The sequence below is a fragment of the Muscardinus avellanarius genome (assembly GCF_963383645.1).
Source record: "Muscardinus avellanarius genome assembly, chromosome: 1".
Classification (NCBI taxonomy): Eukaryota; Metazoa; Chordata; class Mammalia; order Rodentia; family Gliridae; genus Muscardinus; species Muscardinus avellanarius.
The window spans coordinates 220,351,042-220,369,474 of NC_137786.1; the positions used below are offsets into that span (position 1 = coordinate 220,351,042).

General features: G+C 48.8%; 1 protein-coding gene across 1 annotated transcript; it reads left to right on the forward strand.

The window, feature by feature from the left end:
- Positions 1-1,542: 1,542 nt before the first annotated feature.
- DDB2 (damage specific DNA binding protein 2) lies at positions 1,543-17,942 on the forward strand (the record flags this gene model as incomplete). The annotated part of the gene is made up of 10 exons (XM_080697196.1): positions 1,543-1,663; positions 3,649-3,785; positions 4,952-5,143; positions 12,092-12,237; positions 14,889-14,988; positions 15,078-15,255; positions 15,494-15,636; positions 17,248-17,412; positions 17,541-17,586; positions 17,893-17,942. 10 exons carry the CDS (start codon positions 1,543-1,545, stop codon positions 17,940-17,942), a joined length of 1,278 nt encoding a protein of 425 aa, XP_080553322.1.
- Positions 17,943-18,433: the final 491 nt, after the last annotated feature.

Sequence of the window (18,433 nt, forward strand, 5' to 3'; positions counted from 1 at the left end):
AATAGAATGCCCTGTCGGGTGTGGATCGCAGTTCACCAACAGCCTCAGCTACTGAGTGAGGCTCTCAGCAACTTAGTGAGACCCTGTTTTCAAATAAAGTATAAAATAGGTCTGGGAGTGTAGCCCGGAGGTTGAAAACCCCTGGGTTCCACCGCCATTACCACAAAAATAAATAAATAAAAAGTAAAAAAGTCTAGATGTAGTTCAGAGATAGAAAATGCCCCTGGCCAGGCGTGGTGGCGCACACTTGTAATCCCCGCGCTTGGGAGGCAGAGACAGGAGGATCGCGCAGGTTCGAAGCCAGCCGCGTTGGTTTACGAGACCCTGTTTCCACATTAAATAAAAAAAAAAAAGTAAAGAAAAAAGTATTAAAATAGGTCTGGGAGTGTAGCCAGAGGTAGAAGGGCTTCCAGGAACCCCAGTACCACCAAGAATAAATAAATAAATATAATAAATAAATAAATAAATAATAGGGCTGGGCGTGTATCTTGGAGGTAGAATGCCCCTGGATTCCATCCCCACCACCAAAAAAACCAAAAAAATATAGGGCTGGGGGTGTAGCTTGGAGGTAGAATGTCCCTGAGTTCCATTCCCAGTACCAAAAACAAAAAACAAAAACACCAGAATGTAACTTCTAGTAGTTAATAATTAATATATGCAATCTCCAATACAAAGAAAACTAAAAACTTGCTCTCAAACCATATCACTACACTACAGATTTTACCTGTATATTATTTTTGATGCACTGGGGAATGAAGCCAAGGGCCTTGCTGGGTGCTAGGCAAGCACTTTACCACCTCGCTCCTGGACTTTTTTTCGGTACTGACAATTGAGCCCAGGGACTACTCCCCCAGCCCTATTTTTATTCTTTATTTTGAAAGAAGGTCTAAGCTGCGGAGGGCCTCGCTAAGATGCTGAGGCTGGCTGCTCCTGGCTCAGCCTCCCAAGTACTGGGATTACCAGCGTGCGCCACCACGCCTGGCTTCACTCGCTCCTGGAGTTTACCTGTATATGTCTCTCCAAGACTTAGTTGGCCGGCCCCTCTCCAGCACCCACACTCTACCCTCTCTCTCTGAGTGTGGACGTCTTTTCTTCTCTCAATAAAATCAATCTGTGACTCATCCTTAATTTCCTTTCTAGGACTACATCCTGCTGCCCCCCCTCAGGGCCCCAGTCCAGCGACATCTCCCATATTTCTGGACAATATTCCTATCTTCGCCTAGGTTCAGACATGAGCCATTAAACTTGGCCACACCCATCACCAAGGCGAAACCCCAAGGTACCCTGTCGGTAAAGAAAAGAAACCACCTCCCTCTGCCATCTAGGGCGCGGTCGGCCCCGCCCACGCGGCCCCGCCCACCAGGAAGGGGCGTGGCCTCCCGAGGGCGGGGCGGGCTCGACGCAAACAAGTCCTGGGCATGTTTGGCGGGAAGTTGGCTGGCTGGACGGTCACCTGTGGCCGTGCGGGCTCCCGAGTGCGCGCCCGGCGTCTTCCCTCCGTACTCTCGGTGCGGGGCACTGCACCCCTTCGCTCGGAGGACGATGGCTCCCAGAAAATGCCCGGAAGCCCAGAAGACCCCCAAGGTGGTGGCGCGCCTCCGGACCAGGAGAAGCCCCCGGGAGCTGCAGCCCGAGGCCAGGAAGCTCAGTGTGAAGGGCTCGGGTACTGCCTGTGCTGCCGCTTTCGGTCCCGCAGTTCTGGGTGCTCGCGCCGGAGGCTGGCTGGGGGATGGGCGCCCCAGGTCCCCGAGGCCGCGGGGGTCGCAGGTGCCTCCGACGTCAGAGCTATGGCTTAGCGCCCGCTCCCAGGCGACTGAGGAGCAGAGGAGCCCCGTGGCCACAGACACATGGCTGTTCACCTTCTTTGTTTGTTCCAATACTGCTTGAAATAATCCCATTCTTCCAGCCTCTCTCTAGAGTTGCTGAATTTAATTTTTTTTTTTTTTTTTTTTTTTTTTTTTTTGGCAGTACTGGGGATGGAATCCAGGGGCGTTCTACCTCCCGGCTACACCCACAGCCCTATTTTATAATTTATTTGGAAACAGGGTCTCACTGAATTGCTCAAAGCCTAAGTAGCTGAGGCTGGCTTCGAACCTGTGCCATCCTCCTGTCCCGGCCTCCCAAGCGCTGGGATTACAAGCGTGCGCCACCTTGCCCGGCTAGAGTTGCTGAATTTTGACAGGGCTGTTAGCTGTAGCTCCTAGGCTTCGGCTGCGTGAGCCTGCAGTTTCCTTCCCGCCTTTCTTTCCTTAGAAAGCTCCTGCTCAAGAGATGTACAGGGCTTGAATCTGGGGGTGAGAGGGGCAGGAGCCCAAAAGACTGGAGCCCGAGCTGATGAAATGCTTTTTGCTCATGAGAAGAAAGATCGGTTGTCAAGAGGTCTGTCCTTAGAGGGTGGGTCTACCAATAGAGCTTGGTGTGCTAGAGTTGCTTTATTCTTATTATAATTTGATTTACTGCCTCAGAAGTAACCTGTTACAATTTAGAGCTATTCCAGTCCCTCTGGATCTTGTTGGTTTCCAGGAAAACAGACAACTTGGGGCTAACAGTTGGTCACCGATACGTTACTTTAATACAAGATTTAAATGCAGCCTTGTGTGGTGGTTCACGCTTGTAATCCCAACATTTGGGAGGCTGAGACAGGAGGATCCAGGTTCGCACACAGCCTCAGCTACTTAGTGAGGCCTTTTACAACTCAGTGAGGTCCTGTTTCAAACTAAAGAATAAAAAATAGGACTGGGGGTGTAGCTCAAGTATAGAATGCCCCTGGTTTCATCCCCAGTACCACACACACAAAATTAACATGCTTTGTGTGTGTGTGTGTGTGTGTGTGTGTGTGTGTGTGCGCGCGCGCGCGCGCGCGTGCAGTACTGAGGATTGAACAGAGGACCTCGCTCATGCTAAGGCAAACACTCTACCACTGAGCCACATCCCCAGCAACATGCCTCTTTCTTAAACACCTTTTTTTTTCCCCTCTTCCCTTTGCAATATTGGAAACTGAACCCAGAGGCGCTTTGCTACTGAGCTACACCCCAGCCCTTTTTAGTTTGAGACATGGTCTGGATAAATTGCCCTGGCTAGCCTTGAACTTGTAAGCCTCCTGCTTCAGCCTCTGGAATATCTGTGATGATAGGCATGTGCCCACCACGCTTGGCTGTTTTTGTTTTATTTTGGCTCAGCCCTGAGGAACCCTACAAGATCATATTTAGTTTCACTTTAAAATTACTGGTCAGCCGGACATGGCGTCGCACGCTTGTAATCCCCGCGCTTGGGAGGTGGAGACAGGAGGATCACACAGGTTTGAAGCCAGCCTCACTGGTTTAAGAGACCCTGTTTCCAAATTAAAAAAAAATATAAAAATAGATCTGGGAGTGTAGCCTGGAGGTAGAAGGGTTTCCAGGAACCGCATTACCACCAAAAAAAAAAAAAAATTTACTGGTCAGGGGGGTGTTTCTGGGAAGGGTTGATGATGGAGTTTACTCATTCTTTCTTGTATTGAGTGAGATTAAACCCAGACCATGGAAAGGCTTCAAGAGATGAGACAGATCGGGCCTACTGAATGAAACAGCGGGCTTTCGTTATGGGATTTCAGCTGAAAAACCTTTCCTGAGATCAGAGAGGAAAATATGTGTCTGTTCTTCCTGGCAGGTTCTAGCAGGAGATGTGACTCAGGCTGCCTCAGGGCGGAGGCCGCTAGTCTGCAAGTCCCACAGCTGTGCAGCAGCATCGTCAGGGCCCTCAACCAGCAGAAGCTGGGCAAGGCTGCCTGGCCATCGCTACAGCAGGTAAGGTGTTTCCTAGCTGAAGTGCTCAAGGAGTTGCAGATAGCTTTTTATCCTGGGACACTCCGAAAGTAGATAATGGGTTGGCTCAGCAGGTTGTCAAGAGTGGTCAGATCACCCCAACCCTGCTGCTGGGCCTCAGCCAGGGAGAAAAGTCTTATGCTGTAAAGGTCGGTCATGCGTCTTATGTTCAGCCGTGGCACAAGCCTGTAATCTCAGTACTTGGGAGGCTGAGACAGGAGGATTGCGGGTTTGAAGCCAGCCTCAGCAACTGAGACCCTGTTTCACAATGCAGAACTAAACAGAGTTAGAGTTGGGGATGTAGTTCAGACGTGGAATGCCCCTTGGTTCAAGTAAAAAGAAGAAAAAAAGTCTTATGTTGTCAAGGTCCCAAGTAGAAGGCACTCTGTCCTCATGCTAGCGAAGATTAGTCCTTGTGCCGGGCGTGGGGGCGCACGCTTGTAATCCCCGCGCTTGGGAGGCTGAGACAGGAGGATCGCACAGGTTCAGTTACTTAGTGAGGCTCTCAGAAACTTAGTGAGACCCTGTTTTTAAATAAAGTATAGGGGGGCCGGGCGTGGTGGCGCACGCTTGTGATCCCCGCGCTTGGGAGGCGGAGACAGGAGGATCGCGCAGGTTCGAAGCCAGCCGCGCTGGCGTAAGAGACCCTGTTTCAAAAATATAAAATAGGTCTGGGAGTGTAGCCCGGAGGTAGAAGGGCTTCCAGGAACCCCAGTACCACCAAAAATAAAATAAAATAAAATAAAATAAAATAAAATAAAATAAAATAAAAAAATAAAGTATAGGGGAGTGGTGAGTTGGCCCGGGCCACCCTCCCCCCTCATGCCATTTTGGCATGGGGCTGTAACTATTTTCTGTATTTCTATTTTCTGTATTTCTATCTTTTTAATAAACTTCTTTAAATCTTAAAAATATATATATAAATAGGTCTGGGAGTATAGCCCAGAGGTAGAAAGCCCCTGGGTTCCACCCCCCAGGACCACCAAAAAAAAAGATTAGTCCTTGTACATTTTAGACATTTTCATGTGCAGGGCCAGGCAGATTTCCTTTGGTGGAAGGACTTAGTCTTGGGGCTCGTCTACAAAGGAACAAAAGGTTGGCATTTTACCACATTGTAATTCAATTTAATTCTATTGTCTCTGCATCAGGGTCTCCAGCAGACTTTTCTGCACTCCCTGGCTTCGTACCGGATATTCCAAAAGGCGGCCCCCTTTGACAGGAGGGCTACGTCCTTGGCATGGCACCCGACGCACCCCAGCACCGTGGCTGTGGCCTCCAAAGGGGGAGATATCATGCTGTGGAACTTTGCCGTAAAGGACAAGCCCACCTTCATTAAAGGGGTAAGCAGTTTCCAGTGCCACAGCATAGTGCTGAAGACGTGTCTCATGAAGGAACGAAAGGCATGTTGGTATCGTTCAGGAGTCAGATGAGTGTCACTGGTCATTTTGAAACGTGGGAATAGTAATGATACGTGACTATTTCTTGAATGCCTGCCCTTGAAATATTCGAAAGTATAGCTAGGAATGGTGATGCACACCTGTAATCTCAGTACTTGGGAGGCTGAGACGAGGATCACAGATTTGAGGACAGCCTCAGCAAGCAGTGAGGCCCTGTTTCAAAACAAAATAACTATTAAATAAAAAGGGCTGGCCAGGCGTGGTGGCGCACGCTTGTAATCCTAGCATTTGGGAGGCTGAGACAGGAGGATTATGGTTCAAGGAGAGCCTCAGCTACTTAGTGAGGGCCTTTCAAAATAAAAAGAATAAAAAGTAGAGCTGGGGGTGTAGCTCGGAGGTAGAATGCCCCTGGGCATCCCCAGTTCTGCAAAAAATAAAAAAAAAAGAAATGAATAAAAAGGAAGTTGGGTGTGGTGACTCACACTTGTAATCCTAGCATTTGAGAGGCTCAAACAGGAGGATCTCAGTTCGAGGACAGCCTCAGCTACTACATTTTTTCTTTTCTTTCTTTTTTTTTTTTTTTTTTTTTTTTTTTTTGTTGTTGTTGTTGTACTGGAGATGGAACCCAGGGGCATTCTTCCTCTGAGTTACACCCCCAGCCTTATTTTTTAATTCTTCTTTTTTTTTTTTTTTTAAACTGGGTCTCACTGAGTTGCAAAGGGCCTCACTAAGTAGCTGAGACTGTCCTCAAACCACAATCCTCCTGTCTCAGCCTCCCAAATGCTGGGATTACAAGTGTGTGCCACCACGCCCGGCCTCAGCTACTACTTAGTGAGTCCCTTTGCAACTCAGTGAGACCCTTTTTCAAAATAAAGAATAAAATATAGGACTGGGGGTGTAGCTCAGAGGTAGAATGCCCTTGGGTTCCATTCCCCCCCACACAAAAATAATAAAATAAAATAAAAAGGGTTGGAGCCAAGCGTGGTGGTGCACGCTTTAATCCTAGTACTTGGGGGCTGAGATGGGAGGATCGAGGTTCACAGCCTCAGCTACTTAATGAGGCCCTCTGCAACTTAGTTGAGACCCTGCTTCAAAATAAAGACTATAAAATAGGGCTGGGGGTGTAGCTCAGAGGTAAAATGTCCCAGGGTTCCATTCCCAGTACTGCAAAAAAAAAAGGGGGGGGAGCTGGAGGTTTAGCTCAAGGTAAAGTGCTCCTGGGTTTAATACCCAGTATCAAAAAAAAAAAAAAAAAAAAAAAAAAAGCCAGGTGTGGTTGCACAGGCCTGTTATCCCAGTACTTGGGGTGTTGAGTCAGGAGGATCACAGGTTTGAAGCCAGTCTCAGCAACTTAGCAAGGCTTAGTGAGTACCTGTTTCCAAATAAAAAATAAAATAGGGCTGGAGTTGTAGCTTGGAAGTAGAATGCCCCTGGATTCGAGGTACAGAATAATGATCGTGTTTAGAGTCTAAGCCCCTTCCTATTTCTTTGACCTCATCTCATCCTTCCTTATTTTCGTGTGTGTGTGTGTGTGTGTGTGTGTGTGTGTGTGTGTGTGTGTGTGATGAGGGATTGAACCCAGGGGCATTCTACCATTGAGCAGTATCTTCTAGCCCTTTTTATTTATTTATTTTAGCTTAAATAATAAAGATGTATTGAGCATTCCTGGGATGGTGTGATCTCCTCCCACTTTGAGGGAGGGAACAGTGCTAGGAAATCATTGAGAAATCACACACTGTCCCACTGCCCCATTCCTGCCAACACAGGGAGGAGGAAAGTCATTCTCCAGCCCTTTGTAATTTTTATTTACTTATTATTTATTTTTATTTTTATTTTTTTGCGGTACTGAGAATGGAACCCAGAGGCATTCTACCTGTGAGCTATACCCTGAGCCCTATTTTTTATTCTTTATTTTGAAACAGGGTCTCACTAAGTTGCAGAGGGCCTCACTAAGTAGCTGAGGCTGGGTACAAACCCAGATCCTCCTGTCTCAGCCTCCCAAATGCTGAGATTACAAGCGTGCGCTCCCAGGCCCAGCTTTAAATTTTTTTTTTTTTTTTTTTTTTTTTTTGTGGGTCTGGGGATGGAACCCAGGGGCATTCGACCACCGAGCTACACCCCCTGCCCTATTTTTAATTCTTTTATTTTTGAAACCGGGTCTCACTAAGTTGCAGAGGGCTTCACTAAGTAGCTGAAGCTGTCCACAAACTGCAATCCTCTATTCTCAGCTTCCCAAATGCTGGGATTAGAAGCGTGTGCCACCATGCCCGGCTTTTTTTTTTTTTTGCAGTACTGGGGATGGAACCCAGGAGTGTTGTAGCTTTGAGCAGCACTCTCAGCCCTATTTTGAGTCTTTTTATTGTTGAAACAGGGTCTCACTAAGTTGCAAATGGCCTCACTAAGTAGCTGAGGCTGTCTGTGAACCTTGATCCTCTTGTCTCAGCCCCCAGTGCTGGAATTACAAGCGTGGGCCACCATGCCCAGCTTAAACAGGATCTCTTCTTTAAGTTCCATTGTGCTGGCCTCCAACCTGCGATCCTCCCGTCTCTGCCTCCTAAGTACCGAGATTGCAGGCGTGTGCCACCATCCCTGGCCTGTCTGTCCTACTTCCTGTTTTAGCCACACCAGCTATTTCTGTTCCTGAAACTGGGGCTCTGCACTTGCTGTTCCCCTTGACTGGAGTGCCCCTTTCCAAGGGCTCTCTGCTCATCTATCTCTTCAAAGAGGCTTCTACTGCCTGACCTACTTAGAAAGTCCCCCCCTACCGAGCCATTCCCTAGATCATTACCTGCTTCATACCCCCCAAATGTTTATGTGTCTGAAATACCCTATTTCTTTTTTTTTTTTAATGTGGGTCTGATAGAACCCAGGGGCATTTGACCTCCAAGCTACACCCCCGCCCTATATTTTATTCTTTATTTTGAAACAGGGTCTCACTGAGTTGCGGAGGGCCTCACTAAGTAGCTGAGGCTGTCCGTGAACTGTGATCCTCCTGTCTCAGCCTCCCAAATGCTGGGATTACAAGCATGCACCACCACATCTGGCTTGAAATACCCTATTTCACTGTGGTCTTGACATACTGGAACTTAGGCTCTTTGGTGGCAGGGACCTTGTCTTTGTGGTTCACCACTGTATCCCCAGTGCCTAGAACAGTGCTTGGGCTAGAGGCTGCTTTGTATTTGTTGAATGAATGAGAAGTTTGAAGTGTAGTGGGGCAGATGGAATGTATATATATGAGGTCCATACAAGATAACTAACAGTGCAGGTGCCAAATCCCCCCAGACATGAGAGAAGGAAGAGCCCCTTGTGAATTAGAATTGATGGAGAAGAAGCTAGGTGTGGTGGCACACACTTGTAATTCCAGTATTTGGAAGGTTGAGACAGGAGGATTGCAGGTTCTAGGACAGTGTCACCATGTAGTGAGTGAGACTCCGCAACCTAGTGAGACCCTGTTTTAAAATAAAAATAAAAAGCCACGCCAGGCGTGGTGGCGCACGCTTGTAATCCCCGCGCTTGGGAGGCGGAGACAGGAGGATCGCGCAGGTTCGAAGCCAGCCGTGCTGGTGTAAGAGACCCTGTTTCCAAAATGAAAATGTAAAAATAGGTCTGGGAGTGTAGCCCCGAGGTAGAAGGGCTTCCAGGAACCCCAGTACCACCAAAAAATAAAAAAAATAAAAAATAATAATAATAAATAAATAAAAAGCCGGGCGTGGTGGCGCACGCTTGTAATCCCTGCTCTTGGGAGGCTGAGACAGGAGGATCATGCAGGTTCAAAGCCAGCCTCAGCCACTTAGGCTTTCAGCAACTTAGTGAGACCCTGTTTCCAAATAAAATATAAAAAAATAGGTCTGGGAGTGTAGCCCGGAGGTAGAAGGCCCCTGGGTTCCATCCCCAGTACTACTACTACTACTACTACTAATACTACTACTACTACTACTACTAATAATAATAATACAATAAAATAAAAATAAAATGGGGCTGGGGCTGTAGTTTGGAGGTAGAATGGCCATAAGTTCAATCCTCAGTAACCCCCCCCCCCAAAAAAGAAAAAAGAATTGTTGGAAAAGTCTTCGTGCATGAGTGAGAAAACAAAAAACAAAAGAGAAGGAGGAAAGGCACAGTGTGCTATTGTAGAGGTTTTTTTTTATTGGGAGAGTACTGGGAATTAAACCCAGGGCATTTTACTTCTAAGATACACCCCTAGCCCTATTTAATTTAATTAATTAATTTATTTATTTATTTTTGAGGGTCTGGGGATGGAACCCAGGGGCATTCGACCTCCGAGCTACACCCCCTGCCCTATTTTTTATTCTTTATTTTGAAACAGGGTCTCACTAAGTTGCAGAGGGCCTCACTAAGTAGCTGAGGCTGGCTTTGAACCTGTGCGATCCTCCTGTCTCAGCCTCCCAAGTACTGAGATTACAAACGTGTGCCACCACGCCTGGCTTATTTTATTTATTTTGAAACAGGGCCTCTGAGTTGCTGAGGCTGACTGCAAACCTGTGATCGTTCTGTCTCAGCCTCCATGTATTGGGATTATAAGCATGTGCCACCATGCCTGGTTTAGCATAGACTTTTAGAAGGAATCTTCTTTTTTATTTTTTAAGCTTCTGGTCCTAAGGTTGGGACCCAAGGCTTCATGCATATCAGGGAAGCATTCTACCAGAATTACACCTCAGGCCCTTTGAGGATAATCATAAGGTACTAGTATTTATCAGTTGATGAGGGGTGAGTGTGTTAGCGCTTCCATGTCTTCTAGCTTGTCTAGTTGGTGGCTGACCTTGGATAGATCTACTATGAAAAGTGACTGGCTTTAAAGCAGGAGTCAAAAACTCAGGCTTCAAGAGGCCCAGGGCTCAAGCAATCCTCCTGCCTTGGCTGCTCAAGGAGCTGAGAGTACAGGTCAGTAGCATTAAGTAAAATGTGTAACAGTCTCTAGGACTTCTGGATGCTGGGACTAACTAAAGGTAAGCACACACCTGAGCTGGACTGTGCTTCCACTCACTGTTTTTCCAACTCTGGTTTAGAGGTGGAAGAGATGAGGGGGAACCGGGAAGAAGTCTCAGAAATGGAGAGGCTTCAGGAGCAGCCCATCAGAAAAGGCTAGTTAGACGGGTGTGAGCGGCTAGTATTCAAGACATGACACGGAGCTAGGCGTGGGGGCACAAGCCTGTAATCCTAGGACTTGGGAGGCTGAGACAGGAGGATCGCAAGTTCAAGACCAGCCTCAGCAACTTAGCCCCTGGGTTCAATCCCCAGCACCCCCCACCACACACACGCAGGGGAAGATGTGAGACAAATGTCCAAGAAACACTGCTGGAAGCCAGAGACAGGCAGCCAGAGGCGTGCTGAGGACGGAACTTGGAGTTTTCTGCCCCTCAAACAAGGTAGGTAAGAGGTGGGCAGGTGTCTGCCAGGAGGAGAACATTCAGTTGAAGTTTGAACTCAGAGCTCAGGCAGGAAGAGGTTAATTTATTTTTCTCTGGAATCTAGGACATGAGGATGGAGAAGTTTGGGTAAACCTGGAACCACTCTGACCATGAGCCACACTGAGGCTGCTTTTGTCTGGTTCACTCCTCTTTCATTTCTTCTATGCTGCAGATGGAGACAGGTGCCTTCTGCACGCTGAGCACAGTCTCGGCAAGCATCAGCTCCACGCCTGCATCACCATTTATTATTACGTGCTTGTAGCTAATCGTGGAGGTTCATGTGGGCATTTGAACGTTGGGGCTTTCAGGCAGCTCGGGTGGAGCAGAGGAAAGGCCCGCCGGTGTGGGGAGACAGCTGGCTGCACTCCCAGCAGAAGGCCAAGTGGGCACAGTTCCTGAGGGAGCAGCAGCGCTGCGTTTCACCACTGAAGTCATCTGACCTTGGCTCGGACCTCGACCTCGTTCAAGCCCCTTGGTTAGGGAACATGTGTTGACATTTTCAAAATGAAGATGCTTTATTCTTTTATAATTTATGTTCATCATAAAATTCAAGCAATAATATCAGTTCAGGTGGTGACAGGGTGGCCACTCAGCAGCAGCCTCATGCAGGCAGGGGAAGGAGGCGTCCGCACAGGCAGGTTTGAGGGATGGGTGACATCGGGATGCAAGAGCAAAGCCTGGTGAGCTGCTGGGCGGCTCTAGCGGGCAGGGAGTGGCAGGGCCGGCGCTGGGCGGGGTGTAGAGCAGTGGTGTATGCATGCCCATGGTGTGTTGAGCTGGTTAAGTGCTTGCTCTGGGGGAGGCCTGTTCGAGTCTGGAAGCTGGGTAGCAACAGCCTAAGGAAGAGGAGCTCTTGAAGATGTGGTACTCTTAAAATAATCCTTGCTAAATAATAAGCATTTAATTAAGACTGTTTAAAAATGAAAAATAAGCTAGATGTGGTGGTGCATGCCTGTAATCCCAGTACTTGGAAGGCTGAGACAGGACGATCATAGGTTCAAGGACAGCCTCAGCAAGTAGTGGGACTCTCATCAACCTAGTGAGACCGTTTCAAAAAAAAATTTTTTTTAAATAAAGCTGGGAGTGTAGCTTGGAGGTAGAATGCCCCTGGGTTCAATCCCCAGCACCACAAAAAATAAATAAATAAAATATAAAATAGGGCCAGGAGTGTGACTCAGAAGTAGAATCCCCGCTGGGTTTAATCCCTCCCTCCCTCCCTCCCTCCCTCCATCTGTCCCTGTGTGTGTCTGTCTGTCTGTCTTCTCTCTCTCTCTCTCTCTCTCACACACACACACACACACACACACACACAGAGTTGGGGTGAGCACCCTAGTGTCTAAGCGTCACGCCGGCCTGGCCCTGGTGCTGATCAATGGGTGTTAATCTTGGGGCACTGTGTGCCCGGCCTGGTCCTCACCCCTGGCCCATCATCACGCACTGGCTTTTCCCTTTCTCCTGTTAGATTGGAGCTGGAGGGAGCATCACTGGGCTGAAGTTTAACCTTCTCAACACCAACCAGTTTTTCGCTTCCTCAATGGAGGGAACAACGAGGCTGCAAGACTTTAATGGCAACACGCTTCGAGTTTTCACCAGCTCAGATAACTGCAAGTGAGTAGCTTAACCAGTAAAGGAAAGAGCTTCTAAGCTCTAAATGTAGTTCTAGCGAGAGCATCTGTGTGTGTGTGTGTGTGTGTGTGTGTGTGTGTGTGTGTGTGTGAGAGAGAGAGAGAGAGAGAGAGAGAGAGAGAGAGAGAGAGAGAGAGAGAGAGAGAGAGAGAGAGAGAGATATACTGGAATACTGGAGGTGGAACCCAGGGGCTTTCTACCCCAGATGTACACTCCCAGACCTAATTTTTTTTTTAATGTTTTATTTGGAAACAGGGTCTCACTAAGTTGCTGAGAGCCTCACTAAGTATCTGAAGCTGGCTTTGAACTTGCGCGATCCTCCAGTCTCAGCCTCCCAAGTGCTGGGATTACAAGCATGGGCTACCACACCCGGCTATCTTTCTCTCTCTTTTTTTTTTTTGGGGGGGGGGGTCCTTTTTACTACTGGGATTGAAGCCAGGACATTGTGCTTGCAAAGCAAGTACTGAGCTGTGTCCCATCCTGGCATTCTACCTCTGAGCTGTACTCCCAGCCTGGTTTTTATATTTTGAAACCGGGTTTTGCTAGGTTGCTGATAGTCTCACTAAGTTGATGAGGCATATCTTGAACCTGTGATTCTCCTGCCTCAGCCTCCCACATACTGGGATTATAGGTATGCTGCCACCACGCCCAGCTACATTTTTTTTTTTTTAATTTGGAAACAGAGTTGCACTAGGTTGATGATCACCCACTACTTGCTGAGACTGTCCTGGAACCTGCGATCTTCCTGTCTCAGCATCCCAAGTACTGGGATCACAAGCGTGCGCCGCCATGCCTGGGAGCCTCAGCGCTTCTCAGGCTTTAGCTCTTCTCGAAGTCATGCTCATATTAACTAGACCTTGACTCTCACAGGACCAAGACAGGGCAGGGCGTTGGCCTGGAAAACCACTTAGTGAAGCCAGAACTGAGGACTGAAGGCTTACTGCTCCAGTCACAGGGTGTAATGACCTGGCTGCTCCTTGATGGACTGCTTAAATGGCAGAACCCTCCTCTTTTGACAGCATCTGGAGAAATTAGAAAACGCAAATCGCTTTCATTTCCAGCCCAAGACGCAACTCTGACGTCTTCCTGAGAATCTGTGAGAATGTGGTGTCTACCTAGCCTTGGGGGTTATTCTGGGCGTCCCATGGGGTGAGAAACAGATGAGCCATCAGGATCGGTGACTAGACCGACTCAGTTCCAGGTAACTCTCAAGTGGACCTCCCGAAGCTGGGTGTGGTGGCCCATACCTGTAATCATAGTCCTTGGGAGACTGACATGGGAGGATTGCAGGTCCAAGGCCAGCTTCCCCAACTTAGTGAGACCATTCAAAATAAATAACCAGCTGGGAGCTGGTCATGGTGGCACCATGCCTGTAATCCCAATCTTGTTAGCTGAGACAGGAGGATTGCAGGTTCAAGGCTAGCCTCAGTAACTTATTAAGACCCTATTTCAAAATAAAAAATAAAGGCTGAAGATGGCTGGATGTAGTGGTGCACGCTTGTAATCCCAGTACTTGGGGGGCTGAGACAGGAGGATCACTGGTTTGCAGCCATCCTCAGCTACTTAGTGAAGCCCTCTTCAACTTAATGAGACCCTATTTCAAAATAAAGAATAAAAAATAGGGCTGGGGGTGTGGCTCAGAGGTAGAGGTAGCCCCTGGGTTCAATACCCAGTACTGAAAAAAAAAAAAAAATAGGGCTAGAGTTGTAGCTGAGAGGCAGAATGCCCATGTTCAGTCCCCAGTACCACAACAAAATAAAAAATTTTAAAGCTCTCCCTCTTACAGACACTGAGGGAGGATGGCAGAAGTCCATGTTTCCTGGATTTGCAGGTTTCCAAGAAGCAGTGTGGATTGGAGCTCTGTTGGGTGTGCTCAGGATCCATGAAGCATGCTTCTCCCAAGAGCTGTTATCCTGAGCCGGGCGTGGTGGCGCACGCTTGTAATCCCAGTTTGTAATCCCAGCATTCGGGAGGCTGAGACGGGAGAATGCAGTTCACGGACAGCCTCAGCTACTTAGTGAGGCCCTGTGCAACTCAGTGAGACCCTGTTTCAAGATAAAGAATAAAAAATAGGGCAGGGGGTGTAGCTCGGAGGTTGAATGCCCCTGGGTTGCATCCCCAGACCCACCAAAAAAAAAAAAAAAAAAAAAAAAACTGTTATTCTCAAGAACTGGGTTGTGTGTGCTTTTCCCCTAACTGCCCAGAAGAGGGCACATGTTCACGTGTGGTCAGCTGTGAGGAACAGAGCTGGATGATCCTCGTTTGTTCGGTTTGCCCTCTATGTTTGCCCCAAGGTGGAGAGTGGTTGGGGAGAGGATAGTAGAGCAGGCTTCCCCCAAACCCAAGGTGTGGGGGCGGCAGGGCAAGCTGGCCTGTGGACTTGCCTCATGGAGGTAAAGTTGAGTTGCGCTGCTCTTATTTCTGGGGGTGCTGGCCCATCACCCCCATCCCCTCTGCCTGGATGGTGGGCCGAGCTGAGTGTTCCTCACTGGGGCCCGTGGCAAGACAATTACTCATTTCATTCAACAAATATTTCTTGACGCCCACTGTGAGTTAGACACTGGGGCTGCAACAGTGAATACATGGACCTGTCTCAGGCCCTGTGAGCCTCACAGCACCGTCTCTCCCTCTAGTGTCTGGTTTTGCAGCCTGGATGTGTCGGCCGAAAGCCGAGTGGTGGTCACAGGAGACAACATGGGGCACGTGTTCCTGCTGAACACTGACGGCAAGGAGGTACGCTCTCTAGCCCAGGCTCCCCCTTTCCCTCCTTTACCCTGCCTTTGTCCCGTGGCCCCACCTCTGAACTGGGCTCTCCTCTGCAGCTGTGGAATCTCCGAATGCACAAAAAGAAAGTGACCCATGTGGCCCTGAACCCCTGCTGTGACTGGTTGCTGGCCACGGCCTCCGTAGATCAAACAGTGAAGCTGTGGGACCTGCGCCAGATGAGAGGGAAAGACGGCTTCCTCTACTCGCTGCTGCACAGTTACCCTGTCAATTCAGGTATGACAGCCAGGCCCTGTCTCCGCTGCAGGCGCTCCTCTCGAAGCTTAGAAGCTGTGGGGTCAGCCCACGGGCCCAATGGCCTCCGCCACCCTGACATCTGGGACCCTTTCTGGCATGGGCTGCTTCCATCAACTGCTGAAGTTTTTAGAATGTTTTGGTAGAGGAATAGTGGGGAGGGGGCATCCCACAAGAGGCCTGTGAAGGCCAGGCTCAGGGTTCCTTCTCCCTTTGCCAGCATGTTTTAGCCCTGATGGAGCTCGGCTCCTCACCACTGACCAGAAGAGCGAGATCCGGGTGTACTCCGCCTCGCAGTGGGACTGCTCCCTGGGCCTCATCCCACACCCCCACCGGCACTTCCAGCACCTGACGCCCATCAAGGTGGGTGACACGCTGCTGTCTGCTCGCTGCTGCAGCTCCAGGGCCCGGCCCACAGCGGGCGGCCAAGGCAGCCGTGGTCCCAGGACAGACCAGCCAGCCTGAGGCGGCAGGAGGGCCAGACGTGCTCAGCCTACAGGCCCAGAGCGCTTCCTGCCCTGACACAAAGCAGTCTGTCCCGCTTCTGCAATTCCATCTTGTTTAATTTCCTTCGTGGCTCTCTGATGAGCTATTTTTTGAGTGTTTTCAGCCCAGCCCTGATCTCACTGGGCATTTTCTATGATCCTGCCCCTCTGCTCTGTCTTCTCAGTTTCAGTTACCCGTGTGTACCACGGATCCACAAACTAACCTTCACTTTCTGAGTTTGTCTTGCAGGTTTAGGTGGCTTCTAAATAATAGAAATAAGTCCCCGTTTCCTCATCTGTAAAAAGGGCACAATAGTATCTAACTGATAGGGTTGTTGTGAGGATGAATCAATATACTTAAAGCACTTGTCACCATGCCTAGCACCTGGTAAGTACTCAGTAAATGATGATTTAGTACCCCATGTACCTCAAATCAAATAATAAATAATATCAAGATGCCTTTACCAGTTGGTGTTCTTGCTGTTCCATCTGTCTTCATTCCCCCTTCACATCCAGCCAGACCAACCTCCCCTCTGTGACTTGCTAGTGACTTAGGTCCGAGCTATAGCATATATCTGCCATTTCTTCCTTCTTGCTAATCATGTCTTTCTTCCTTCAAAACTTCCTTAAGGAGGGAAGTGACATCCTGTTCTGTCATTCCAGTAACTGCTAGATTTGAGTAGGGCGATCTGGAGAACGTGGGCTTCCTCTCCTTTCTTAGCCATTACCAGTTGTAAATTCAACTCTTCATTTTTCATGAGGCTGCCGGAGTACAACCCGCGCACGCTCTAGGCGCCGCGCCCGCCCCCCTCGGCAGCTGTCATTTCCACGTGCACCGGGACGGGAAGTCAAACGAGGAATTTCAAAAGCAAAAGTTGACCGAAGGTGCATTTTTGTTAGACTCCCTGAGGTTCCGTTCTCTAAGCGATTCAACGTTAACAGTTAGCAATGGGGTTACTTCAGAACTTACACCCTATTTGGTTTCTGTTACTGAGTCTTTTTGCTTTGTTATAGGCTTACTACCTCTTGGGTTAATGTCTGGGCCAAGCTGATAATAAACACTTGTAGGGCTGGGTAGCTCAGTGGTAGAGTGCTTGCCTAGTGTGCACAAGGGCCTGGGTTCAGTCCCCAGCATAGAAAGGTGAAAAACCATGTTTACCAGTTGGTATGATCTCAAGAAATGCAAAAGCATTTGAAGGCCTGAAGGTATCCCTAAGGGCCAGAGGCCAGATGGGGACTAAGAATCTCCAAAGGTAGATAGATGTACACACAGTTGAAGCCATCATTGTAGTTTTATATAGGTCTTGTCTCCTCTTTTTAAGTTTTTGGCTTGTTCGTAGGAAAAAGAATTCTTTCCTTTCCAGTACTGGAGATCAAACCCGGCCTCGCCCATGCTAGGCAAAGTGCTCTTACACCAGGACCCAGCCCCACAAAGAGTACTTTTGATGTCCCTCTTGACAAGTTCTGCATCAACCTCTCCATCTCCTAGGCAACCTGGCATCCTCGGTATAACCTCATTGTGGTGGGCCGATACCCAGATCCTAATTTCAAAAGTTGTGCCCCCGGCGAATTAAGGACAGTCGATGTGTTTGATGGGAGCTCGGGGAAGATGATGTGTCAACTCTATGACCCAGAATCTTCTGGTATTGTTTCGGTGAGCCTTGGGCCCCCAATGATGGGAGGAAGCAGGGATTCAATCTTCCTTACTGGTCAGAAATTAGTCCTGTGCCCTTCTGTCAATAACTCCAGCTCCTCTTCATGCTGAAACTCTTGTCTCTGCAGCTTAATGAGTTCAACCCCATGGGGGACACGCTGGCCTCTGCCATGGGTGAGTAGCACAGATACATCTCAGACTGGCCAAGCCCAGCCCTTCTCCCCAAGTTCCCACGCAGGCAAAGCTCACCTTAGCCCTGCCATGCTCACCCCAGGGCAGTAGCCACTGAAGGGAGCATGAGACAGTGACCTCTCTAGCCCAGGCCCTCTGTCTGTCTTGCTTTGAGAGGGTTGTGGAAGTACCTGGCTGCTGTCCCACTTCCTAGCATTTCCTCACTGAGCCCTGGGTTCCCTGGGCCATCCCAAGTTCTCAAAGACTGATAATGGAAGGTGTAATTCAGACTACTCTTCTTCTTTCTAGGTTATCACATTCTCATTTGGAGACAGGAGGAAGCTGGGGCCATGGAATGAAAATGAGAGACACTGAAGGTGCCGCCAAGCAATGACTCGGTGGCCACAAGTGGGAATAAGTCCTGTGAAGAGAGGCAGCTGTTTGGTTTGTTGTTGTTCCATGGCACTGGAGGTTGGACCTGGAGGCATTCTACCTTCCAGTTACACCCCAGCACCTTTCTATTATTGTTATTTGGAAACAGGGTCTTGCTAGGTTGCTGAGGCTGGCCTCAAACTACAATCCTCCTGTCTCAGCCTCCTAATACTGGGAATTACAGGAGTGTATCACCATGCCCTGCAGCTATTTGTTAATGGACCATAAGCATCTGAGCCTTAGGATTGAGGCAGGGGCACCGTGGCATGGGATACTGGTATGTTATTGCTCTTGACTTAGCTCCAGAAACTTAGGGTGACCCAGCTGCATGGAGTCCCTGTTATATCCAGCCTGGAGCCAAGGCACTTCTCTCCCTTTTGATGTGTGGTGTCAAATGGTCCGGGGGTGTTTTTGTTTG